At 42.0% G+C, this 26,495-nt stretch overlaps 2 protein-coding genes and 1 non-coding gene across 16 annotated transcripts in view; 2 read left to right on the top strand and 1 right to left on the bottom strand.

Annotated features, from left to right (window-relative positions):
• TTC3 (tetratricopeptide repeat domain 3) overlaps positions 1–9,068 on the bottom strand; it is a 125,752-nt gene extending 116,684 nt beyond the window's left edge. For 2 of the 8 annotated variants that reach the window (XM_066370213.1, XM_066370212.1), the window contains exon 1: positions 8,862–9,016. In XM_066370213.1, the coding sequence (XP_066226310.1) occupies positions 8,862–8,928 (67 nt within the window). In that variant the 5' untranslated portion in view covers positions 8,929–9,016. Of the gene's footprint in view, positions 1–8,844 lie in introns of all 8 variants that reach the window. The other 6 variants (XM_066370218.1, XM_066370217.1, XM_066370225.1 and 3 more) reach the window with 6 other exon arrangements.
• A 33-nt stretch (positions 9,069–9,101) lies between these two features.
• Positions 9,102–26,283, top strand: PIGP (phosphatidylinositol glycan anchor biosynthesis class P). 7 transcript variants are annotated; one of them, XM_066370229.1, is made up of 6 exons: positions 9,108–9,302; positions 9,837–9,941; positions 15,215–15,287; positions 18,579–18,697; positions 20,879–21,012; positions 25,366–26,283. In XM_066370229.1, the coding sequence occupies exons 1-5, from the start codon at positions 9,188–9,190 to the stop codon at positions 21,007–21,009; spliced, it is 543 nt and encodes a 180-aa protein (XP_066226326.1). In that variant the 5' UTR covers positions 9,108–9,187; the 3' UTR covers positions 21,010–21,012; positions 25,366–26,283. The 7 variants fall into 7 exon arrangements, with proteins under 7 accessions (XP_066226328.1, XP_066226326.1, XP_066226325.1 ...); XM_066370228.1 differs by lacking the exon at positions 25,366–26,283 and adding an exon at positions 21,248–21,603; XM_066370231.1 differs by lacking the exon at positions 25,366–26,283 and having other exon boundaries at positions 9,102–9,302; positions 18,579–18,629; positions 20,879–21,056.
• LOC136396134 (small nucleolar RNA SNORA51) lies at positions 20,119–20,249 on the top strand. Its single transcript, XR_010749549.1, has one exon. It is a non-coding gene; the product is annotated as a small nucleolar RNA SNORA51 (small nucleolar RNA).
• Positions 26,284–26,495: the final 212 nt, after the last annotated feature.

Genomic DNA, 26,495 nt, shown 5'->3' on the forward strand with positions numbered 1-26,495 from the left:
AATCAGGAAACACAAGTATCCAAAAGAGGATAAATAAAAATTTCCACCTAGAATTAGAGGTGAAAGGACCTAACATTAAAGAAAGAAAATCCAATGTAGCCAAAAGAAAAAGAATCTTTTCTTCAAAGAAGAATAAGTAAAATTGCCAGTAGACATTGCATGTAAAATAGCTTCACTATGCAGACAGAAAATAAACTATCAACCTAGAATGTATACTCCTCAAAATTATCTCTCAGGAAGAAAAATAAAAAGTTAATTTTTGGTTATTTTTAATACTTTTAATATTTATTTTGATTTTAGAGAGAGAGAAAGGGAAGGAGAAAGACAGACAGGAACATCAATCTGTTCCTGTATATGCCCCGACCAGGAATAGAACCAGCAACCTTTGTGCTTCGGGATGACATTCCACACAGCTGAGCTATCCGACCAGGACTCATAAAAGTGATTTTAGATAAAACTGTGTTGACCACTAAGAGACTTAAACTTCCTTCTTACAAATATCAAATAAAAGACATAAAATTGTCTGAGTGAATTAAAAAAATATACAACAATATGTTCTTTATAAGAGACAACTAAAATACCAAGATTTCTTTTTTAAAGTAATAGTAAAATGAAGAAATATTATATTCCAAATCAATTATCACTAAAAGAAAGGTGGGATAGACAAAACAGGTCCTAAGGACAAAAGGCAAAATTAGGCATGGAGAAGATCACAACATAACAGAAAAGTTCAATTTACTAGGAAAATAATAAGCTTGTATGTATCCAATCAAACAGCTTCAAAATACATAAAAAGAAAAAAAATGTTAGAACTATAGGAAGTCTGTTAGAAGGTAATGGTGGGACACTGCAACACATCTGTCTCAAATGACCTTAAGTCAAACAAACAAAAATTAACAGACAGTCTGAACAACACAGTTTACAAGCTTGACCTAATGGATACATCACAATTAGATAGTACACACTCTTCACAAGTACATATAACAGTTATATTCACTAGGCTCAGGACCATAAAACAAGGACAAAAAAGTTTTTTTAAAGACAAAATACACTTCACAACAATTAAAAACTGAGGAAAATAAAAAATGTTATGTAGATAAATATAAAAATTTAGAAACATTTAAAAAAAATTTTAAATGCAGGCTTGCCTGGTCAAAGCACATATGGGAGTTGATGCATCCTGCTCCTCCCCACCCTCCTAAAAAAATGAATAAAATTTTTTAAAAAATTAAAAACACCTGGCCGGCAGTTGTGCAGTGGCTAGAGCATCAACTTGAACACTGAGGTCATTGATTTGAAACCAGAGGCTTACCCAGTCAAGGTACATGCCACAAGCAAGCAAAGAACAATTAAAATGAAGCAATTTGATACTTCTCACTCCACTTCCTCCTCTCTCTGTAAAATCAATAAATAAAACCTTTAAAAATAAATAAAAATTTAAAAACCTGTAAGTCAAAGAAAATCAAGACAGAAAATTTTTAAAATACTTAGTTTTGAAAGTTAATGAAATCACTATAAATTAAACTATTTTGGATAAAGCAAAAATGGACTTTGACAGGAAAAAAGAATGGCTGAATATTAATAAGCATGCAATTTGCCTGGCCTGTGGTGGCACAGTGGATGAGGCCTCTACCTGGAACATTAAGGTTGCAGGTTCAAAACCCTGGGCTTTAATGCATCCTGCTCTCCCATTTCCTCTAAATGAATACTTTTTAAAAAAAAAAAACATGCAATTTAAGTTAGAAAAATAATATAAATAAATCCAGCCCTGGGTGGTTGGCTCAGTGGTAGAGCATCAGCCCAGCATGTGGATGTCCCAGGCTCAGAGAAGCAACCATCTACTTCTCAACCCTTCCCCATTCCCTCCTCTCTCTCTTCCTCTCCCACAGCCAAGGCTCCACTGGAGCAAGTTGGTCCAGGCGCTGAGGATGGCACCATAGCCTCTCCTCAGGCACTAAAATGGTTGTTTGCAATGGAGCAATGGTACCAGATGGGCAAAGCATCACCCCTAGTGGCCTTGCCAGGTGGATCCCAGTGGGGCACATGTGAAGTCTGTCTCTCTGCCTCCCTGCTTCTCACTTAATACCAAAAAAAAAAAAAAAAAAAAAAAAAAAAGAATAAACCCAAAGAAAGAAAAAGAAAGAAAACAAATTTTAAAAAGATATCAATAACCTAAAAAAACAAAAAATAATACACTACTTAGGCCAAAAATTAACTCTTTGTCAACATTAATAAAATAGACAAAGTTTTGGCAAGACTAATCAGTGAAAAAAAAAGAAGTCTCAACTCTGGCAGGTGGCTCAGTAAATAAAAGTGTCGGTCTGGCATATGGATGTCCCAGGTTTGATTCCTGGTCAGGGCACAAAGGAGAAACGAACATCTGCTTCTCTCCCCTTCCCTCTCTCATCTCCTCTCACAGCCAGTGGCTCAACTGGTTCAAGCATCAGCCCTGGGTGCTGAGGATAGCTCAGTTGGTGAAATAACAGACGGTTGTTTCAACCAGATGGGGGTTGCCAGGTGGATCCTGGTCGGGTTACATGTGGGGGTCTATCTTCCCTCCTCTCACTTGGAAAAGAAAAAGAGAGAGAGGGAGGGGGGGAGGGAGAGGGAGAGAAGTCTCACACAAATAATCAAAATGAGAAAAGCGAACATAACTTCAGAAAAAACAGATTTAAAAGGGAATTAAGACAATAACATGAACTTGATGCCAATAAATTTGAAATTCTCTTGAAAGAACAAATTTCTAAAACTTACCAAATTGACTAAAAGAAACGAAAAATCTAAAGTCCTATTATTATTCAACTACTAATTTCTACTAAAAAGTATTAACAATTTACAACCTTTCCACAAAGAAAACATTAGCTGGCCCTGGCCGGTTGGCTCAGTGGTAGAGCGTCGGCCTGGTGTGCAGGAGTCCTGGGTTCGATTCCCAGCCAGGGCACACAGGAGAAGCGCCCATCTGCTTCTCCACCCCTCCCCCTCTCCTTCCTCTCTGTCTCTCTCTTCCCCTCCTGCAGCCAAGGCTCCATTAGAGCAAAGTTGGCCCAGGCGCTGAGGATGGCTCTGTGGCCTCTGCCTCAGGCGCTAGAATGGCTCTGGTTGCAACAGAGCAACACCCCAGATGGGCAGAGCATTGCCCCCTGGTGGGCATGCCGAGTGGATCCTGGTCTGACGCATGCGGGAGTCTGTCTGACTGCCTCCCCATTTCCGACTTCGGAAAAATACAAAAAAAAAGAAAACATTAGCTCTTACAGGCAAATTCCACCAAACTTTCAAAAAACAAATCATTCCAATTCAAACTGGCCCAAGAAACAGAAAAAGACCTACTCTCTAACTGGTATAAGGCATGTGTAATCGTAATACCAAAATCAGACAAGACAGTCAATAAAGAAAAATGACAGGTGATTTCATTCATCAACAGATACAAAATTCCTAGGTAAAATATTAGCAACTTCAATCTAGTAGTTCACTAAAAGACAATTCACCAAGATCAATTTGGGTTTATCTCAGGTAAGAATGTAAGAATTAAGAATTTTAAAATGTTACTTGGAATCCATCACTTTTAATAGATAGGAGTAAAAACCAAAGATATTCTCAACAGATGCAGAAAAGCATGTGAAAAAAATCACAAAAAAACCTCCCTAATGTAATATAGAGTATCTACAAAAACTCACCACAAACATTACTGTTAATGGGGAAGCATTCCCTTTAAAATCAGGAACAAGATATGTATGTCCACTATAATTGCTTCTAATGAACAACCATAATCACTTCCATTGAACATAAATATAAAAGTGTGCCAGCATATTAAGAAAAAAAAGAGGGAGGACTGAAAGAACCAAAAGTGTCACTACTTGCAAATAATATAATTATCCACATAGAAAACCAAAAGAATTACAGAAACATATTAGAAGTAATACAAAGTTATCAAATGGCTGGCTAAAGATCAGTTTCAAAAATTCATTAAGGCCTGACCTGTGGTGGCGCAGTGGATAAAGCGTCGACCTAGAAATGCTGAGGTCGCCAGTTTGAAACCCTGGGCTTGCTTGGTCAAGGCACATATGGGAGTTGATGCTTCCAGCTCCTCCCCCCTTCTCTCTCTGTCTCTCCTCTCTCTCTCTCTCTGTCTCTCTCTCTCTCTCCTCTCTAAAATGAATAAAAATAAATAAAAAAATTCATTAAATTTCTATTTACCAGCAATAAACAGTCAGAAAACAATCTTTAAAAAAGCACCATTTATAACAGCAACAAAACTACTAGAAAAATCAGAATCAACATTTAAGAAGTATTAGATGTGGAAGGAGAAAATTATAAAACTCTTTAAAAGACATTAGAAACCTAAATAAATAGAAATACATACCACGTTCTCAGACAGGAAGGTTCAAAATCAAACATTTCAATTCTCCCCCAACTGATTCAATCAATTCCAATTCATTCCCAAAGTTTTTTTCATGTCACGTGACAAGCTGACTCTTAAAACAAGAACAAAGATCCAAGAACAGCTGAGACTCAAGTCCCCAAACATCAAGATTTCTGGTAAGACTATAGCATTAATAATTATGACAGTGGTATCAACACAGGGACAGACAAGTGGACTAGTGATACAGAAAGGTGAGCCAGACGTAACTCTGTGCTAATAGAGTAAACATGTAAAAGAGGTAGTTCAGCAGATAACTGGTGAACAGATGGTTGTTTCAACAGATGGCATGAGGACCACTGTAGCCCCCTTGAAGGGAAAATGAATGTGCATCATGGCCTCACACCATACATCAATACCAGATAAATTAGAACTTAAGTATAAAAGGCATTATTTTCAATGTCTTAAAAAAGAAAAATGACCCCAGGAGATTGTCTCTGTAATCCCAGGGGGTTAGGGAAAGCTTCCAATTAGATTCCATTAAAATTGAGAACTTCTGTTCACCAGATTACACCATAAAGAATGAAAAGACAGGCCACAGAAGATATTTACTAGTGCATATAATCAATAAAGGATCAGCGTTACAGTTTATTAGTTTTACATCAACCAATAAAAAAAAATGGGTAAAAGATATGCCAAGTATTTCAAAAGAAAAATAGAAGGTTCACAAACGTGAAAAAACACTCAAAACTCATTAACATTAAAAAGAAATGTAAAATAAAACCACAATGATACACCACTTCATACCCATTTGATTGGCAAATCTTAAGAAGTCTAACTATAACAAGTGTTAGATTAGATATAGATCAACTAGAACTCTTACACTGCAAAGTATATAATTTGACAAAACTACTGGCCAAAGTATAAACTGTACAACCACTTCAGAAAACAATTTAGTATCATTTTGTAATTAAACATTCATAACCCATAACTCAGCTTACTATAGTGGTATTCCAACCCTTTTTCACTCACATACCACCAAAATGCTTTTCAATATTACATCTTCACACTTTAAGATGACATTGAAAATTTTTAGCCTAAATTTATATAATGGCAAAAGTTGAATTTCTGGAATATCACAGTGACATTTTTTTAAAGTGACAATCATTTTTTTTAATTGTTATAATTACTATAGCAGAGTTAATAAAAAAAAATCACTATATATGCTGATAATTAAACATAAGAAGTTAAATGTTTTTGTATTGCAGCTCTTGCGATGAGAAGTATCTGGATTGAAAGAGGTTTTCCCTAACACTAACATGGTACTATCTTAAATCATCCATTTGTTATCAGTATAGAGTTTTCCCACTTGGGGCAATGCCCTACAAGATTCCATGTGAGTGGTACAACTTCACTACCTAATGTAGAAGTGCTACTGTAAAAGGGAAGGAGAGAAACTAGAACCAGAAGGCAGGAAACCTCTATGGTAGGCCTCAGGCATTACCGATTTCAGGAAAGTACACATAAAACTTGATCTTTAAGTTGATTCATTAATAACACTGTGCCCAAGAACTCCCTAGAAAAATCATCATTCCCCTGGGGGTCATATTACAAGTGTGAAAATTTAGAGGAATTCTTGCAACCGTGTACCATTAGATATGTTCAAAATCTTCATTAATAGCAGAACCTGGAACCAAAATGCCCATCAACAGAAGAATGCATACACTGTGTTCTATTCACCCACGGAATATTACACAGCCTAGAAAATTAATGACTTAAACCTATACTCAGCATCAGTGACTCTTAGAAACATAACATTGAGTGAAATAAGCAAGTCCCAAAAACTGTTTCCAGTATTCCTTTTTTTTTAAACTCTAAAACAACAGAAACCATACACTGTTGAGAAATGCATACATATCTGATAAAATTATTTTTAAAAAGCAACGAATGACACACAATTCAGGAGAGTTAGTTTCTCTGGAGGTGAGCACATTCAATACTGGTCCTTTTGTTTCTTGGAATGAGTGGTAAACTGATAGGTATTAATTTTATCATTTTGCTTCACAATAAATAGGTTACATATATTTTGAATGTATCAAATATTACAGTAAGTAAAAAAATATTTTTAAAAACAATTAATCACATGAAAAAAATATTTAATTAAATCACCTCACCTGCTACTAGAGATGTACATATACCATGGAAATGACCACTTTTACACCAACCATAGGAACTGACATACATTAGGTGTAAAATAAATGTTTATTGGAATTAATCTCATGAGAACCAAATGAGATAAAGACTGAACCAGTTAGTTGTGAGAGATAAACCCATAGGCTGACACCCAGCTAGAATAGAAGCCAAATTTAGCAGCAAGCTAAAGTTATAAGAAAGCTGGTCAGTAAAGAGAAGGCAAAAATGTAAAAGTCTGAAAACATAAACTGTTAGCAAGGATGTTAGAAAATGAGTGTCCTCACTCAATACCAAGAGAGTCAAAATTAGTACAACCATTTTGAGAGTGTCTGTGATATTTGGTTAAGTTAAAGATGCACATACCCTACTATCCAGCAAATCTACTAATAGGTATATTTCCTAGAGGAGCTTCCAAATTTGTGCACAAGAAAACAGGTACAAAGATGTTTATTGCAGGTTTGTTTTTAGAGACAAAAACCAGAAACAACCTCAAAGGCCATAAACAGAGAAATGGATAAGTAATGGTATATTCATACAATGGTATTCCATACCAGTAATTAAAATGAACCAAAGAAACATTTTCCAATTTATTTGTTTATAAATCTCAAAATGTAATGCTGATTGAAAAAAGGCAAGTTGCAAAAGACACTTTTTTCATACCATTAAAGTTTTAAAACACTGTATTATTGTTTATGGATTCACCATGCTCCAAGTATAAAATATTCAAAGGAATGATATACACAAACCTAAACACGGTGGCTATCTCTAGGAAAGGAAGGGGAGGAACTGAAAGCACCTCCAATTTTAGTTCTTTAAAAAAAAAAGCTCTGAAGTAAATTTGGCAAAATTATTACATCTGTAAATTAGAGCCATGGATTGGTTAGATCCCCCTCTGTATTTTATGTATGAAATATGTCAGAAATTACAAAGAAAAAAAAGAAAATTAGGCAAAAGTAAGAAAATTGAGCAAATGAACAGCAAGAAACACCAAAATGCAGCCCTTGACAGCAAAGCATGAACCCTTTGCACAAGAGTAGCTGGGTCCCTAACGAGTGTGAAGTTTCCTTCCCTGTGTATCCTTAGAATAAATCCCTTTTCCCCTAGGAATCTCTAGTAGTAAAAAATATCCTAGCCAGAGCTGTATGAGAAAATTGCTCCCAGGGGAGGAGTAAAATCTGTAAAACGTCGATCTTGTTTCCCTAGCCACGATTTTGGGCAGATCAAGAGAGAATTTTTGTGAACGCCATAGGACACAGTAAGAACCGTTTAGTGGGTCGCCTAGGATGCATTGCGCAGTTGGCGTGTGCATACATTTTGTAAATTTTGGAACGGGTCTACAATCGAAGGGCTTTGCAGGTTTTAGGAAGCTTCTGGAAAAGGCACGCACTGGTACCAACCCAAATTTACCTATGCCTCGGCTCAGTTTTTGGTCCCTGTCCCCTCCTTTTGAACAGGCTGGCTCGACAGGCCACACCGGACGTCATAAACACTACGCAACAGCTGGCAAAATGCGCTGCTGTCCCCCTCCCTGTTGGCTACAGGGCTGGGGGAGAGCGGAGGATGCTCCGCAGAGGCTTCACGCAGCGTTAATTTCTCCTCCCCTCCCGTTCCCCTCCTCCGGGACGAAAAGGGGCGGGAGGCGACGGGAAGAGACACGAGGGGCAAGCCCGGACTCGGTTGCCATTTTCACGAAAACAGATGGCGCAGACATAAGAAACACAAAACAGAAGACGGCGTGCACGAACGTTCACGAACACCCGCACACTAATCACGCATTCTACAGGACCCAGGAGCTACAAGCACGCGCACGGGGACTTGAGAGAACGCACACCAAGGAGGGCGATGCTGCAAACGGAGGTCACGACTGCAGAAGGCGCGGCCACGCGCGCAGGGGACGCGCACCCCCCAGCGAGAGGCAGTGATACAAACGGGAGTCACCCACACGGTCTGGGGGGCACACACGCCGTCACTAGGAAGAACTCGCGCGGACACAAAGGGGCCGGGAGGCGACACACGGGCGAATGCCTGCGCGCTCGGGCCCGAGGACCCTTCGACTAGCAGTGGTGTCACCATCAAGACGAGGGTGCACCGGCGACAAGAGGATGCGCACACAAAGGGGCTACTCCCAATTTCGCACAGACACCCGGAGCGACCCACGCTTGCAGAAGGGGCACAACGGACAAAAGGGGCACACCCACTGGGCCAACAAAAGCAGCCACACACACTTCTCTACCGCATCTACACCTCATACCCCGCAGACACACCGCGGGCACCAGCGACAGACGCGCACACACCCACACTCACCACACACCCACGGAGGGGGTGTGGAAGGTCCCTCTCCCCGGGCATCTCGGCTGCAGCGCGACAAGATGACACATCCAGGATCCCCGCCGCACGCCAGGTGTGCACTCACCCGGGCCCGCTGCCCGCGAGCCTCGGACGCAGGCACCCGACACCGTCGTCGCCGCCGCCTAGAGCCCTCCACGTCAGCCGACGCAGGCGGGAGCCGGCTGTTGGGTAGGCGGCAGGATGCCATGTGACCCGCAACACACATGCGCAGTCGCGACGCCCCACCCCCTTCTCTGCGGCGCCGAGCGAGCGATCCAGCGGACCCTCGCGGTCCCGAGCTCCCGGTGGATGAGGGTCGCACTGCGCCTGCGCCCTGGAGGGGGGGGCGCTATCGCCCCTGGGCTTCTCGCTCGGTTTCTCCTCTCTCGCCAGGCTGCGGCTCTCGGGTCGGCGCTTGCGCATGGTATTCTGCGCTGAGGTGGCTGAGCTGTTGGGAGGGGTTCAAGTGGGTGCCTAAAAGACTCAAGGTCCACGGCCACCTTGACCTCAAATGAGAAACAGAACCTCTCCATCCCCGAGAGGGCAGGGCTCGGCCCTGGGCGCCGCGGGCCGGACCCGGGGTGGCCGCGCGGCCCTTGTTCGCCGCCGTGCCCTGCCCTGCCCTTCCCGCAAGGAGGCGAAGCCTGCAGAGATGAAGGAGCGTTTGTCTTGCCTTCCCCCTTCTCCGGCCATTCCCTCCCCTCTGCTGCAAGGTGTACACGCTCCGGCGCGTGCCTACGAGTTTTGGCGGCTTGTGTGCGCGTGCAAGTTAGGCGTGGGTGCTGATGTGCGCGCGTGCAAGCGGGTGTGCGTAGGAGGTGTGTGCGCAGGATTGCAGTCGCAGTGGTTTAAGCCGGGAAGAAACACTGCAGAGGCTGTGCGGTAGCAACGTGATGAGACTGTAGCCGTCCAATGATGAGAATGTGTCACTGACGGTGATTGTGTTTCTTTCCCACAGATTGCCCCAAAGCCACCAAGAAAATGGTGGAAAATTCACCGTCGCCTTTGCCAGAAAGAGCGATCTATGGCTTTGTGCTTTTCTTAAGCTCCCAATTTGGCTTCAGTAAGTAATTTCCTGATGGATGCAAAGGCCATTTTCTGGTGTTCAAGGTCAAGGAAACTGTGGCATTTGTTATTAGGAATTACACACGTGATTTGTGTGTGATGCTTTTAAAGAAAAACTGAAGGAGACTCATGTTTTTGTTCAGTGTCTATATGCCAGGTACTACCCTAAAAGATTTAATCTCAACAAATATTGGTACAGCACCAGACAGGATCGCAAAATGAATAAACCCTGGTTCCTGTGGTCATGGTCTTATGGACAAGACAGACAAATAAATCTACAATTAACACTTAGTGTAATGAGTGCTATGGGAGCACAGTGGAGAAACATGAAATGAAACTGGGAAGTCAGCTTTCTTCCCAGCAATAAGGAGAAAGCAGTGCAAAGGCCTTGAATGAAGGCTTGTGAAATGGATCCAGTGCTGTGTGTGGGAGCTAGTGAGTGAAGGGGGCTGGGCTACAGAAGACAGGTGCACTTTTCATCCTGGATTTCATTCAGTCCCTATATGATGCCATTTTTTAGGTAAAGAAACTGATGCTCATGGAGACACTAATAGCCAGAGCCACACAGCAGACCACACATATCTCCCCCAAAGGATTTGAGAATTATGAGGGGATGAGAGAATTGGGTACCCATGATCCAACAGTTTGGAATTTTGTGAAAACGAGGAAGGTGGAGGTATGAACCTTAACTGCATCAGGATAGCCCCCCCCCCCAAACTGTTGGATACTGGAATCCATGGAGTGAAGTTATAATGAGTTCAGAGCTTGACTCTTCCACAGATTGGCTGTGTGACCTTGGACCATTTACTTAAACCTCTTTGAGCCTTCAGGTTTTTCCTGTGTAAAATCTGGTGATGTTTATTCAGTGCCTATCATTCACAAGACAGTCCGATGAGGTAGATGTTCTTGTTATTGGTCTCATTTTGCTGATGAGAATACTGAGGCACAATGGGATTTAAATACAGTGCTCATGGTCATGCAGCCAGTAAGTGGTAGAGTTAGAATCTGAGCCAAGACACTGGGTTGACTTTGCTTTGCCACCTCTTATTGGCTGTTGTGAGAATTAATTGCCATATTTTATGCAGAGCACTTAAAAGAATATATAGGAACAATAAATGCTAATAAATGTTAGCTGTTGCTGTTGTTACAGTCAACATCATTTTTGTAAGCTCCTGTTTTGGAGTGTATATGAAGGATTAGAAACTTCAAATAAATAAAAGCAATGACCTGAAGACTTAAATCCTGTAATACCTGTACCAAAAATTAATTGAACAATTTTTTTGAGAGCACTGTGATAGGCCAAGGCAGAGCAAACAGCCAAAATGTCCTACTTTCGTAGGTTCATAGGGTTTTCACTCTAGTGGGGCAAGAAAGCCAATGGACAACTTAAGCAAGTAAAACATACACAATGTTAGATGATAACGTACCATGGGGAGAAATTAAGCAAGAAAGGAGGATAAGAAGTAGGAGGAGGCTGCTGTTTTAAGTACAGCAGCCTGGAAGTACCTTTCTGAGTGATGAGGTTTAAACACAGACAGGAAAATTGCAGTTAGCCACCTGGCGATCTGGTGAAAGAGCCTCCCAGGCAGAGAATGCCCAGTATAGAAGCCCTGAGGAAGGAGCATGCCTGTGGGTTTAGGGAACAGATGGAGGTCAGTAAGATTGAAGCCTGAGAAAGTGAGGCAGAGGGTAGATAGAAAGGATTAAAATAAAAATTTAAAAAAAAACAGACAAAGGAGGTCAGAAGTCAGAATCCAATAGTTATAAAACTAGATGAGGGGTACAGGAGAGTTACACAATTCTCTCATGTTCAAATATTCCCTGATTTAAAAATAAAGTAATTGTCTTAACCTGCTCAGGCTGCTACAACAAAATACCATAGACTGGGTAGCTTAACCAATAAACTTTTTTTTTTGGTCACAGTTCTAGAAGCCGAGAAGTGCATGATCAGGGTGCCAACATGGTTTGGTTCTTGACAAAGTCCTCTTTCTGATTTACAGATGGCCACCTTCTCACTGTGTCCTCCCATAGTGGAGAAAGAGAGCACAGGAAAGCTCTTGTCTCTTCCTTTTCTTTGTTTGTTTTTATTTTATTTATTTTTAATTTATTTATTTTAGAAAGGAGATAGAGAGGGAGAGGAGAGAGAGACAGAGAGAGAGAGAAGGAGGGAGGAGCAGGAAGCATCAACTCCCATATGTGCCTTGACCAGGCAAGCCCACGGTTTCGAACCGGCGACCTCAGCATTTCCAGGTCGACGCTTTATCCACTGAGCCACCACAGGTCAGGCCGTCTCTTCCTTTTCTTGAAAGGACACCAGTCCCAGGGCCCTGGCCGGTTGGCTCAGCAGTAGAGCATGGGCCCGGTGTGTGGAAGTCCTTGGTTTGATTCCCTGTCAGGGCACACAAGAGAAGCGCCCATCTGCTTCTCCACCCTTCCCCCTCTCTTTTCTCTCTCTCTCACTTCCTCTCCCACAGCCAAGGCTCCACTGGAGCAAAGCTGGCCCCGGCTCTGAGGATGGCTCCATGGCCTCTGCCTCAGGCACTAGAATGGCTCTGGTTGCAATGGAGCAACGTCCGTTGTGGGCTTGCTGGTGGATCCTTGTCGGGCACATGCGGGAATCTGTCTCTGTCACCGTGCTCACTTAAGGAAAAAAAAAAAGAAAGAAAGAAAAAGCCAGGGAAGTGCATTCCAGGTAGATGGTACTCACCACAGTGCAATGGTCCTGAGATGCTGTAGAGCTGGAACATAGTGTACCAGGGCTAGACATTAGACAGGTGGGCAGGATCCCGGTAATTTAAATCCTTGTGAGCCTCGGTAGTGAGATTGGATTTTATTGTAAGGGCATTGAAGGGTCTGAGCAGGCAAGTGGTATGGCCAGATTTATATTTTTGCAAGGTCACTCATTGCTGTGTGGAAAATGACTGTTCAAGTATACTCTTTCTTTGGAGTTGATGTTACTGACACCTGCTCTGGAAACCTGGGTGTCATTCTTCACTTGTACTTTTCCTTCTCCCCTAACCCATTCATTTGTGCCTGCCACTGAACCTTATGGGGCCTCTCACCTCCACTCTAACACAGACGCATGCACCATCAGTGACTTACTCGAGCTGCAGACCTGAGCCTGTGGCTGGAGTGTGGATGGTTATTTCTCTTTTTAGTTTGCTATAGCTTTAAAATGAAAGATAGACATTCACTTGTCCCCATTGCCTGCAGCATAAAGTCTGTGTTCTTTATACAAGATTTTTCATTATCTGGGATCTGTTTTTTCTAGCTTTATTTCTCAACATTCACAGCCTGTACTTTGTGTCCTAGCCACTCTGAACTGCTGGGAGTTTTGCCCACATTCCTCACCTCCATGTTTTTATTAATGCACTTGCTGCTGCCTAAAAGCATAGTGGAACACATGGCTGGGATTCACATTCCAGTGCTGTCACTTTTAACTATGATCTTGGGCAACTCACTTAAACTCCCTGAGTCTCAGTTTTTTCATCTGTGAATTAGGGAGAATGATAGCACATACCTCAGAAGGGTTTAGAGGGGTCAAATAAGACAGGGGTCCCCAAACTACGGCCCGCAGGCCACTTGCAGCCCCCTGAGGCCATTTATCCGGCCCCCACCGCACTTCCGGAAGGGGCACCTCTTTCATTGGTGGTCAGTGAGAGGAGCATAGTTCCCATTGAAATACTGGTTAGTTTGTTGATTTAAATTTACTTGTTCTTTATTTTAAAGATTGTATTTGTTCCCGTTTTGTGTTTTTACTTTAAAATAAAATATGTGTAGTGTGCATAGGGATTTGTTCATAGTTTTTTTTTATAGTCTGGCCCTCCAACTCTCTGAGGGACAGTGAACTGGCCCCCTGTGTAAAAAGTTTGGGGACCCCTGAAATAAGATAATACACATGAAGCTCCTGCCACTACCTTTGACCTATATCTGTCTCCTGCACTAGTTTTTGAGAATAGAGACTGTGTCTTATTTTTCTGGTTAGCCTTGACCTTTACATAGTGCCTGGCATATAGTAGATGCTCAATGAATGCTTATTCACTTAATGAAGTAAATTATTTCCATTTATGAATTTATATTGTTTCCCCACTATTTGTGTTTTATTAACCTTGAAAACTCTCTCAAGCTTCAAGCCAGCACTCTGCCCCCTTTCCCCTCTACCATCTAGCCACACCAGCTCTCTCTTGCCATCTCTATGTATCACGGCAGGTAGCACCATAGTCTCCTATACCTTTCCTTCCTTTCATCTGCAAGCCTAACCATATACATTTATAACCTAGCTAACCCCCTCTTTATCCTTTAGACCCTAATTTAGTTACTTCCTCCAGGAAATCTTTCCTGACTTAACATCACCTTCATCACCGCCAGGGTGGGCTAAGGTCCTTCTCATGTGCTCCTGTACCTTTCATTACTCACTCATCAGCACTTATCACAGTGTATTGAAAATACCAGCCACCAGCTTACTCGCCTCTGTGTCCCACTGGATCTTCAGCTCAATGAGGGAAGAGGCTCTCTCTTTTGGGTTCGCTTTTGTATCTCATGTTCCTGTCATACAGAATTCTGTACTACATATTTGTTGAAAAAAGGGTTAATCCTTCATTGATTTAGGTAGTTTGAAATTTGTCTCTGCTATTTACTTTAGGCAGATGATGGAATATTTCATTTCCTTGTCTGTAAAAATGGCATAATTTCTCATAGGATTTTCCTGAGGATTGAATGAAATAATGCAGGTAAAGTGCTCAGCTGTGTGCTTACCCCACAGGGAAGGCCCAGAGGTCCACTGTTTAGTATATGTGAAGAATAGGAAAAGTTGACACAGAAACTTGGATTGAGGGAAATAAGATTGTATTCTGGGAAATAAAGCAGAAGCCGAACATGTAGGAAGTCAGAGCAAGGGTAGATTAATTCACCTTTGAGCAACTAAATATGTATAATTATTTCACCTCTGTGCAGATGAAGTGTTGAACACCTACTATGCACAAAGCAAATCACTAGGTGCTATAAAAATAACAAGCATTGCTAACTTAAACTGTTTAATATAGAGTGTGAGAGCTAAGACACTGCTGAACTGCACACTTAAACATGGTTATATTTTGTGGTAAGTCTATGGCACTTCTTTACCGCAATAAAAAGGTATAAGGTAATTGTGGTCATTGTTACAAGACTGGCATAAATAAGGAGCTAGAACTGAAAGGAGGGACATCATTTCTGAGTGACTGAGGGATGCTTAAATGAGATGTGTGCTGCACCGACCTTTTTTCCTCTTTACAGTACTGTATCTCGTGTGGGCTTTCGTACCTGAATCGTGGCTGAACGCCTTAAGCTTAACCTATTGGCCTCAAAAGTAAGTTTACTATATTGCTTAAATAAAATAATAGTATATTAATGCTGTTTTGAAGGATCAGATTTTTTTTTTAAGACTACTCAAAAAAATTTTTTTTAACTTTTTCATTGATTTGAAGGCAGGGGAGGGAGAGAGAGAGAAAAGCATCAATTTGTTGTTTCACTTAGTTGTTTCCATTTAGTTGTGTGCTCATTGATTGCTTCTCATGTGTGCCCAACCAGGGGTTGAATCTGCAACCTCTGGCTTGCTGGGTCACCTTATCTACTAAGCAACCCAGCCAGGGCCAAGACTGTTCAAATATTAAATATTTATTATTTTAAGATCCATAAATAGCCATGTAGAAATGTAAAGCTTTGTAAAGGTCATTATTGATATGCCTCCAATTAAAAATGATGCATTCAACACACATGTTTTTTCTTCATTTCCTCCCAACATCTTGATAAAGTAACTGTAGGAAAAAATATTTTTAAGACATAAACTCACAGGAATAAATAATAGAATAGCAGGTAAGAAGTAGCAACAAAATTTTGGGATTGCAAATAGGTGAGAACTTAGTTTCCACTTTTTCACATTGCTGAAGTAGGGAAGCCAACAACAGTATTTGTGCCTTAAAATTCCAGAAGGGCTCAGATATTGTACATACCAGGTATTTCTTGGACATGGTAATTCTAGATTGGGCTGAAAACAGTGTTTAAAGAGCATTAGACCCTTTAGCCCCCCTCCTCAGTCCTCAAAGCAGGGAGACCAACCTTTTCTCTCCTGTAGAAAACAGGACTTTTACTCTCTGGAAAGTTAAATACGAGTCTCTAGACACTAGGTAACTGAGAATGAGAATGAGGCTCCTTACTGAAAACAGGCAACTAAGTAGAAATCATTGCATTGCTGAATATAAGATCCCCCCAAGCACCTTTCCTCACTAGGCTCTCAGGACTGTGGTTGCCAGGCTTATACCACCCTGCCTTCCCGCAAAACAGAAGATGCCGCTTGAGGAAGCTGACCAGCTCAGGAGAAACGATCTGTAATCTCTGACATTGGGAGATCCCTCAGTGGAATGGGCAGGTCTCTTATAATGGTACTTGCCAGTTGGCCTTCCTGGCCCACAATACACAGTGCTTTCAGTTACTTTCTTAGTACTTTGTTTTAATTTATTTTTTAGTTTTTAATTTTTATTTATTGATTTTAGAGGGGGGGGAGGAGATAGAGAGAGGAGGAACACCAGTCTGTACCTATATTTGCCATGATCTGGTATCAAACTGGCAACCTCTGTACTTCGGGACAATGCTCCAACCAACTGAGCCATCTGGCCAGGGCAATACTTCATTTTAAATATAAGTGGGCAACCATAACTTAGCAGACATTTTTTAAAAGCCTCTAAAATGAAATACAAAAGAAAAAAAAGAACTTAAAGGAAATGGAGATAATAGAACAGAAGAAAATAATTTATGAAACAAGAACAGCCTGACCTGTGGTGGTGCAGTGGATAAAGTGTCGACCTGGAAATGCTGAGGTCGCCAGTTCGAAACCCTGGGCTTGCCTGGTCAAGGCACATATGGGAGTTGATGCTTCCAGCTCCTCCCCACCTTCTCTCTCTGTCCCTCCTCTCTCTCTCCCTCTCTGTCTCTCTCTCTCTCCCCCTTTCTCCTCTCTAAAACGAATAAATAAAATAAAATAAAAAAGAAACAAGAACAAATTGTATAAAAATTGAATATTTAAGGACTTAGTACTGCTTTTGGAAATTATAAGTATGATAGCAAATTGAATTTTTTTTTCCCCAAAGTTCGAAGCAGGGAGGCAGTCGGACAGACTCCCGCATGCGCCCAACTGGGATCCACCTGGGATGCCCACCAGGGGGTGATGCTCAGCCCATCTAGGGCTGTTGCTCTGTTGCAGTCAGAGCCATTCTAGCGCCTGAGGTGGAGGCCATGGAGCCATCCTCAGTGCCCGGACAACTTTGCTCCAATGGAGCTTTGGCTGCAAGTGAGGAAGAGAGAGACAGAGAGGAAGGAGAGGGGGAGGGGTGGAGAAGCAGATGGGCGCTTCTCCTGTGTTCCCTGACCAGGAATCGAACCCAGGACTTCCACACACCAGGCCGACGCTCTACTGCTGAGCCAACCAGCCAGGGCTGCAAATTGAAATTTTAATTGATGGGTTAGAAGATAAACCAAAAGTAATGTCCAGAAAGAAGAACAAAAGAAAGCAAAATGAAATATAGAGAAAAAGATGAGGAAACTAGAACAGGGTGAAAAAAAAATCTTAACTCTTAGATGTTCCAGAAGAGAAAACAGTAGGGAGCACTTGAGGTTCTCAGCTGCATTGAGAGGCATATTGGAGACCTGTTGGAGAATCTGGGCATTAAGTACTGACAGGTATGTGGAAAATAAGCAAATACACAAAATTATAGATTTACTAATGCCAGGAAAAGCAAAAAATTGTACAAGAAAACAGTAATACCAAGGTGCTCAGTTGCAAACATTATTTATACAGTTACAGTTATTTTTAAAAACTGGACATGACCAGAAATTGTGATGTTAGCAAGAGGACAGGAGAAAAGTGAGAGAGTATAAAAGAGCTAAATTCGGCCCTGGCCGGTTGGTTCAGTGGTAGAATGTCGGCCTGGTGTGCAGGAGTCCTGGGTTCGATTCCCAGCCAGGGCACACAGGAGAAGCGCCCATCTGCTTCTCCACCCCTCCCCCTCTCCTTCCTCTCTGTCTCTCTCTTCCCCTCCCGCAGCCAAGGCTCCATTGGAGCAAAGTTGGCCCGGGCGCTGGGGATGGCTCTGTGGCCTCTGCCTCAGGCCCTAGAATGGCTCTGGTTGCAACAGAGCAACGCCCCAGATGGGCAGAGCATCGCCCCCTGGTGGGCATGCCGGGTGGATCCTGGTTGGGCACATGCAGGAGTCTGTCTGACTGCCTCCCTGTTTCCAACTTCAGAAATAAATAAATAAAAGAGCTAAATTCCACATTTCCATCTTGGGTAGTGCAGAGGAAATTTCTGAAATTGAAAAAAAAAACCCAACAAATTATGAGTACATTGCATGCAAATGTGGAGGTAAATATGAAAAGAAACAGCGCAGGTGCTAATGTCCTTGTAGCAGGTAAGACTCCAGGATTGGGATGGGGGGCTACTGCTTACAGCTTCTCATTACAGGCCTTGTAGAACTGTTGGACTGTCTTTTTTTAATACGTGCATTCCTTTAATAAAATTAAATTTTTAAAGTTAACTAACTGATGGACTCATAAAAATTATAACTTTTAGGGAAGTCTGTTATCTACTTAGTTTTCTCTTCTGCAGGTACTGGGCAATTGCATTACCTGTCTACCTCCTCATTACTATAGTAATCGGGTATGTACTCTTATTTGGAGTAAACATGATGAGCACTTCACCACTCAACTCCATTCATACAGTCACAGGTAAATTTTTACCCATGGGAAGTGCTGGGGGATGGAGGGGTGGACTCTCAGCACTCTTGTAAAGAAAAGCGACCAAGAACAGGCTGCAGTAGTGACACGGTGACACAGTAGAAAGAACTTGAGAGAAAAACACAAAGTTCTGCCAGAGTAATGTTTACATGGGAAGTTAAGTTCTGATGCATATTCTGTTTATAGCACTAGTCAGCAGTTGTATTTGCCCATGAAAACCACAAGTATGTAATAGGTTTCTCACAACTTTGCCTGACAGAAACTTCTTTTATCCTAAACAGGCAGTGTTGATGGAGGGATGGCACATAGATCCATTCAGTACTTGTCCAGGAGGAGGGGTTTGGGGGTATATATCTTCTGGATCACTGTGTGCACCTGACCCCAGTAAGGGGGAAGATGGATGAGCCCCAGTATGTTTATTGTGTTTTTTTTTAATTATTTTTTTCAAGTCTAAAAATTAAAATAAATTAAGCAGATTCCTAAGCTTGCTTAGATTCTAGGAGTGAAGCATTTTTTAAGTTCCCAGGTGTTATTTTTTAACTTTTCAAAACCTTTTGTGTGTGTGTGTGTGAGCCACACAATGTATTTTGAATGTTAGTTATTTTTTTTTAATTTATTTATTTTATATGAGAGGAAGGGGGATAGAGAGACAACTCCCACATGTGCCCCAATTGGGATCCACCCGACAACCTCCATCTGGGACCGAATCAACTGAGCTATCCACATTGCCTGATGCCAACACTCAAACCAGTCAAGACACTGGTTGTGGGAGGGGAAGAGAAGCAGATGGTCACATCTCATGTGTGCCCTGACTGGGGATATCAGACCCAGGACGTCCGCACACCTGGCCAACACTATCCACTGAGCTAAGAAGACGGGGCCATATTCTTTTTTTCTAATAGCTTACTGTATTCCCTGTATTCTTGACTAGAATTATGGCAAATAAACAATTTGTGCAGAGAGGGGAAAGTGTTACTTTTAAGTTTGTATGAATGATTGTACCAAATGATTTAATAATTTTCAGCTGCTGATTTAAATATATTTTCTAGGCTTGAATAGAATTCTGTTCCTATGATAAATGTGCAAATGGAAGTTTACTCATCATTGTACAGATGAATGAAATATAATTTCTTATCCAAGTTAGAGATGTAACAAAGTACTTTGCTAACTTATGTTTTAACTGGGACATTTCTTCTAATGAGAGAATTCAAGTACCGTATTTTTTACTCCATAAGATGCAGTTTTTTTCCCAAAAAAGTGGAGGGGAAAATGCCCGTGTGTTTTATGGAGCGAAAAATATTTTATTTTATTAATTATTAATAATTTATTTTATTATTTTAACACACCATTTGGTTCAGATTTTTTTTTTCTTATTTCTTATTACCTTATTACCTCCTTAAAACCCTAGTTGTGGCCTCCCAGTGCTTACCGCAGGCTGTGTTCTTACACAGACTGTACAGAAAGAGGAGGCAGAGTAAACCCACCCATCTACACCTCAGCCCTGGCTCTTTGCCTGGTCTGTATTGTGAATGGGGGGACATGGGGGGGAAAAAAAGAAAAAAAAACCCTAGATGTGCCCTGGCCGGTTGGCTCAGCGGTAGAGCGTCGGCCTAGCGTGCGGAGAACCCGGGTTCGATTCCCGGCCAGGGCACACAGGAGAAGCGCCCATTTGCTTCTCCACCCCTCCGCCGCGCTTTCCTCTCTGTCTCTCTCTTCCCCTCCCACAGCCGAGGCTCCATTGGAGCAAAGATGGCCCGGGCGCTGGGGATGGCTCTGTGGCCTCTGCCCCAGGCGCTAGAGTGGCTCTGGTCGCAACATGGCGACGCCCAGGATGGGCAGAGCATCGCCCCCTGGTGGGCAGAGCATCGCCCCATGGTGGGCGTGCCGGGTGGATGCCGGTCGGGCGCATGCGGGAGTCTGTCTGACGGTCTCTCCCTGTTTCCAGCTTCAGAAAAATGAAAAAGAAAGGAAAAAAAAAAACAAAAAAAACACCCTAGATGTGTCTTATGGTCAGGTGCGTCTTATGGAGTGAAAAATACGGTAATCTTTGAAACATGGTATTTGTCAATATACAAACATTAGCTTAACAGATTAGATAGTGGGTCTTCATGAACCACAAAGACATTAGAAGAAAGTGTTGTATAATTAGAGCCTTTTGTTCTCTTCTTGCAGATACCTACGCTCAAAATCAGCAGGAGAAGAAATACCAAGAAGAGGCCATCCCAGCATTAAGAGATATTCCTATTAGTGATATAAACCAAATGTTCTTTCTTAAAGCCAAAGAACTTGACACCAAAAACTGAATCGTATGTAGACTACCATTAAACATTTATTATAAGTTTTGACATAATTATTTCCACCATAATTATCTCCCATTATTGCCCTGGCTGGTTGGCTCAGTGATACGGTGTCAACCCAGCATGTGGATGTCCTGGGTTTGATCCCCGCCAGGGTACACAGTTGAGGAATCTATCTGCTTCTCCCCCCCTCCCCCTCTCGCCTCTCTCTCTCTCTCTCTCTCTCTCTCTTCCTCTCCTGCAGCCATGATTCGATTGAAGCAAGTTGGCCCTGAATGCTGAGGATGACTCCATGTCCTCCACCTCAGGCACTAATAAGAGTTTGGTTGCTGAGCAGTGAAGCAACGTCCCAGATGAGCAGAGCATCGCCCCCTGGTGGGCTTGCCAGTGGATTCTGGTTGGGGCACATGTGGGAGTCTCTCTGCCTCCCTCCTCTCACTGAATAAAAAATTAAAAAAGAAAAAAGAAAGAAAATACCCAGTATTGAAGTATTTTGAAAAATGTAAGTTGAGCTTCTCTTAGATTAAGTTCCATTAATATTGTAAATATTCTCAAATATTAGTTGTTAATGGATGGAATAAATAAAACTGCATTACCATATAGCAGACGTTCTTTAAAATAAGTCTCAGTAGAAGAAAGAAGTCCTGCCAGAGTCATTCATATTGTCATTTTCAGAGAGCTGTTCTGTCTTTCCTGCTGTTTATTAGAAGCCTAGAATTCAGACTCAGAATTAGAGGAAGGGTACATCTAATGTGTGTGTCCTTACCATTACATTCATGCCTTAGATACAATTATTTATTGAGTACTTGCTATGGACCAGGTATTTTTCAGGGCAGTGAGGGTGTTGCAACAATAAGATTTCCAAATACCCTCTATTTTAGAGGCAGATGGAGATAGACCAAGCAAGTAAATGAAAAAGTATTCTTTGTGACAATTGCTGTGAATAGAATTAAGATAGTATAATGTCCTAAAAAGTAGAAGGATAACTGTTTTAGATTGGTCAGATACGCTGCTCAGTAGGAGGCAGCTGAGGCTGAGATTTAATTAGCAAACACAGGTGTCCATCATATAAAGATTGGCAAAGCGGGGTGAGCTTCTGGGCAGTTAGGGCACGGACTTCCAAGTGGAAAGGAGCTGAGTGTGTCCCAAAGACAGAAGACAAGCAGGGGGCCTAGAGCAGGGTCTGGGGTGAGCCTGGACAGATTGAGCTATTGGGAGGCTTTAAGGGAGTGACATAGCCTTATTTACGGTTTTAAAAAGCCACTGGCCTGTGGATAGATGATGGGTTTGGGATGAGTTGGGGTGGGGCAGGAGTGAGAAAATAAGGCTACCAGTCAGGAGGCTGTTGTGTTAGTCTAGTCAGGAAATGTCCCTTAGAGCAAAGTGATGACATGGGGTGAGAGCATCCAGACAGGAAATGCTCTTGGAGCAGAGTGGTAGGATGGGTGGGGAGGAGTATCCAGCCCTGCAAACTTTGTTGGAGACACAGGTGACTGATGAGGTAGATGGCTCTGATTGTGCTGGGTGGGCAGGCTGCTAAGTTGTGATCAAGGGTCGTGCCCAGGTTTTTTTGGATTCAGGAACTGAGTAGATGGTTATGCCTTTTACTGAAGCAGGTAGTATTTGGAAAAATACATTGAGAGGGTTGGAAGATTCGTTATATGAATCACAGTAACACTGCCTTATTAATATCTGGATGTGTCTCCTGTAAGAGTAAGAAGCTTAAAAATAAGATTTAAAAAAGCAAACCACATATGACTTTGCAAGAGTATAATTGCAGTTGGCTAGCAGGACCAAATCCAAACTCATCCAGTGTTCAAAGCCTTCTTACTGTTGACACCCTAAATGAATAGAGTCACACATTTTAACATATGTAGATTTAACTAGAACTTCTGTAAGAAAAAGAAATTAATTTTAAATAATTGGGAAAACTAGGACTTCCATTTCAATAACCCTGTATCTGCTCAGACGACATGACTCTGCTCTTCCAGTTCCCTAGTGCGTCCCAAGTCCTGTATTATTTTATGGTAAGAACATGTCACCACACTTCAGAGCAGTTTGAGGGACCAGCCAACTCCAAGGGTAGAATGAGAAATAAATTGTGGTCTCGTTCTTAGTGGAAAACGACGCATTCATACAAATGAGAATGAATTACTGCTCTACCTAACAATATGAATGAATATCACAGATACAATGTCAGGGAAAATGTCAGACATAAAAGATTATACATATACCATATGATTCCATTTATAGAAAGTTCAAAATCAGGAGAAACTAATCTATGGTTATAAATATTAGAATAATAGTATTTACTAACTAGCTTCTCAGTGAGAATTAAATGTCCAAATATGAAATCACCTAAATGAAAAGCCAACAGAATTCATATTCAAAATTAGGCCTTTCCTAATTTCTTGATTAGCTCAGTTTGAGTTAGAAGCATCCCCATCAGGAGCCTAGATTTCCTCAGAGCTGCTGCCTAGACTCTCAGAATGGGTGTCACTCCATAAACAAATCGATCCAACCTAAAATTTCTTGTATGTCCCACTTTCTCAGAGTCAGAAGGACACAACCTATTACCAGCCCCATGCCCACAGAACTTAGAAAACCCAAGTCAACTGCTGCAGTAGTCCCATAAGCCAGAGCATTGGACAGTACAGGGCCCCTACTGGCCAGTCAACAAAGTTCAGACTGGGTAGAATGTAGGGGAAAGAGGCTGAACATTAAAGATTCTTGATTATTTTCCTAGCATACACTAGGGCTAGGGCAGTTGTCAGGATGCTCATTCACTCAGTATAAAACTCCTTGGGTTAACTGTGGCACTGTTTACTCCTTTGGAAAGGGAAGAATTTTTCTTATCTCACCTTTTCTAATGAGGCTACTCTAAGTCAAAACATGACAAAACTTCATTTTTCAATGAACAGCTCTTTAAGGTAGCCACCAAATCTGAATGGGGCCACAGACAGCTGATTTCTCAGTGGCCACCTGTATGGACTCATGATCGAAAACCAAATGCTCTCTCTGTCCATGCCTTGTCACCACAGAAGTCCCACTGTGCCAGAGATATGATGGAAGCCTCAATTAGGGACCAAAGGAGCCATGAAGTCAAAACAGATGGCATTATAGCAAATGTAATGCTTGAACAAGTATGTTTGTGGACCAAGATTTTACCTGTTTCACGTGATAAGGGGTAAACCTTGTCCAATAAAATATTTTTCTCGGGTTATTTCTGCAAATCCAGGTGCCCAAGCTCTGCATGTATAGATCATAGTCACAAAGGGTGATGTGGCCAGGGCTGAATGATGCCAGCCCCCGCCTCACAGAGACTCAGATGTCACACTCTAATCACATCGTAGTCAGGATGGCCCATGTGAGTTAAGAAGCCGGTTTACATAATTCCTAAATGTACTGCTTACAAAAATTAAAGGATATTTTATTGCTTCCTATTCATTTTGAAATATCCCCTAATTTTTTTGAGCAGTATATTAGCAGCAACTGTAAGCCTGCATCAGCCACTGAGGCTGCTTCAGGAGACCCCTCCAGCCCTCTACCCTGGTTTCCAACACCACCTCTTTGTTCTTAGTTAATGCACCATGGGTTGGTGTGTTCTGAAAGTCACACCTATTCTCTATTCTCTAAATCTGTATGAGTAGGCTGGGCCTGCATATCTAAAGACTTGGCCTGACCAACTCCATGCACAACAGATTGTGGTGGGTAGCTACCTGGGAGGTCCTGGGAGATGGCTGACAACTCAGGTGCTGTCAGTCACCTTTGCTTATTTTCACCCATCTGATAAGTCATTCCCCCGGAGTGTAAGGAGTGTAGGGTAGAGAGAAGGGTTGAAGTGTCCCGAAGCAGGCAGAAGGTTTCAGTCACTGAGACAGAAACATGAAAAAAGATGATGGATCCTTTATACTGGCCATCTCAGTTATCTGCTTTCCCCTATTTTAAATAATCAGTACAGCAAGCATTGTTGATAAAATCATTTTTGTGACATTGTGTCCCTGGGCTAGCTTTCTTATATTGGAATTATTACAGGGTCAAAGGGTTTAAACATTTTAAAGATATTTAATATATGACTAAAGACTGATCTCTAAAAAGGTTATATCAATTTACACACTATAACTGACAAACACTGGGTACTACCCTTATATTGGTGTAATGGTTAATTTTATGTGTCAATTTGACTGAGCTAAGGGATGTCCAGATAGCAGGTAAAGCAGGATTTATTTATTTATTTATTGTGTGTGTGTGTGTGTGAGAGAGAGAGAGAGAGAGAGACAGGGAGAGAGATGAGAAGCATCAATTCTTCGTTGTGGCACCTTAGTTGTTCATTGATTGCTTTCCTATATATGCCTTGACCAGGGGGCTACAGCAGAGCGAGTGACCCCTTTTCAAGCAAGCAACCTTGGGCTCAAACCAGTGACCCTGCACTCAAGCTAGCAACCTTTGGACTCAAGCAGGCGACCATGGGTCATTTCTACGATCCCACGCTCAAACCAGCAACCCTGCGCTCAAACTGTCAAGCCCACACTCCAGCTGGATGAGGCCGCACTCAAGCTGGTGACTTCGAATGTGGGTCCTCTGCATCCCAGTCCAACACTTTATCCATTGTGCTACCGCCTGGTCAGGCAAAGCATGATTTCCGAGTATGTCTCTGAGGGTGTTGGCATTTGAATCAGTTGATTAAGGAAGGTCTGCCCTCTTAGAATGGGCAAGCATCATCCAATCTGTTGAAGGTCCAAATAGAACAAAAAGGCAGAGGAAGGGCAAGTTTGCTCCCTTCTTGAGCTGGGACATCCACCTTCTGCTCTTGGACAGCAAAGCTCTTGGTTCTCAGACCATTGGACTCAGACTGAATTATATTCCCTGCTTTCCTAGTTCCCCAGCTTACAGTGAAGTGTAGAAAAGAAAGGCTCTTAAACATGAATAATTTTTGGCAAACTTACTTTCTCTAAAACAAAGAGACTTTTAGCAGAACTTAACTTTTTCTAAAAGTAAGTTCTTCCCTATTGGCCTTGAGGCTGGTTTCCCAGACTGTGGCCTTGGACTAGCTTTGCGAAGTAGCAGGTGTTCTCAGAATGTTTCTCCCTGAATTAACCCTATAGATAAACATTGTAAGAAAGCTTGTTTCACTGCTTTGTTTTACTGTTATGCTCCCCCCCCCCCTTCCTCAATCAGTATGTAATTCTCCCTGTAAAACCTAACCCCAAACTGTGTTCAGCACTGCATTAATTTGAATGACTTAGGTTTCCATGAGGTCTGTGTAGCTGGCTAATTAAAGACTCCTAGTTTCTTAATTTGGCTAATTGTTTTTTGTTTTTGTTTTTTTCATTTTTCATGATTTCTTTCCAAGGTCACAAGATTTTTTCATCTTTCAGCCCAGTGGCTGTGAGGCTTTGGGGAGAAGGGAATGAAGCTCTGAAATCTAGAAGAGTCGATTAGTCTTAAGAGGCCAAAATTTCTTGCTCTCTTCAACTGAGAGACCCAAGACC

This window comes from Saccopteryx leptura, chromosome 2 (genome assembly GCF_036850995.1).
Source record: "Saccopteryx leptura isolate mSacLep1 chromosome 2, mSacLep1_pri_phased_curated, whole genome shotgun sequence".
NCBI lineage: Eukaryota > Metazoa > Chordata > Mammalia > Chiroptera > Emballonuridae > Saccopteryx > Saccopteryx leptura.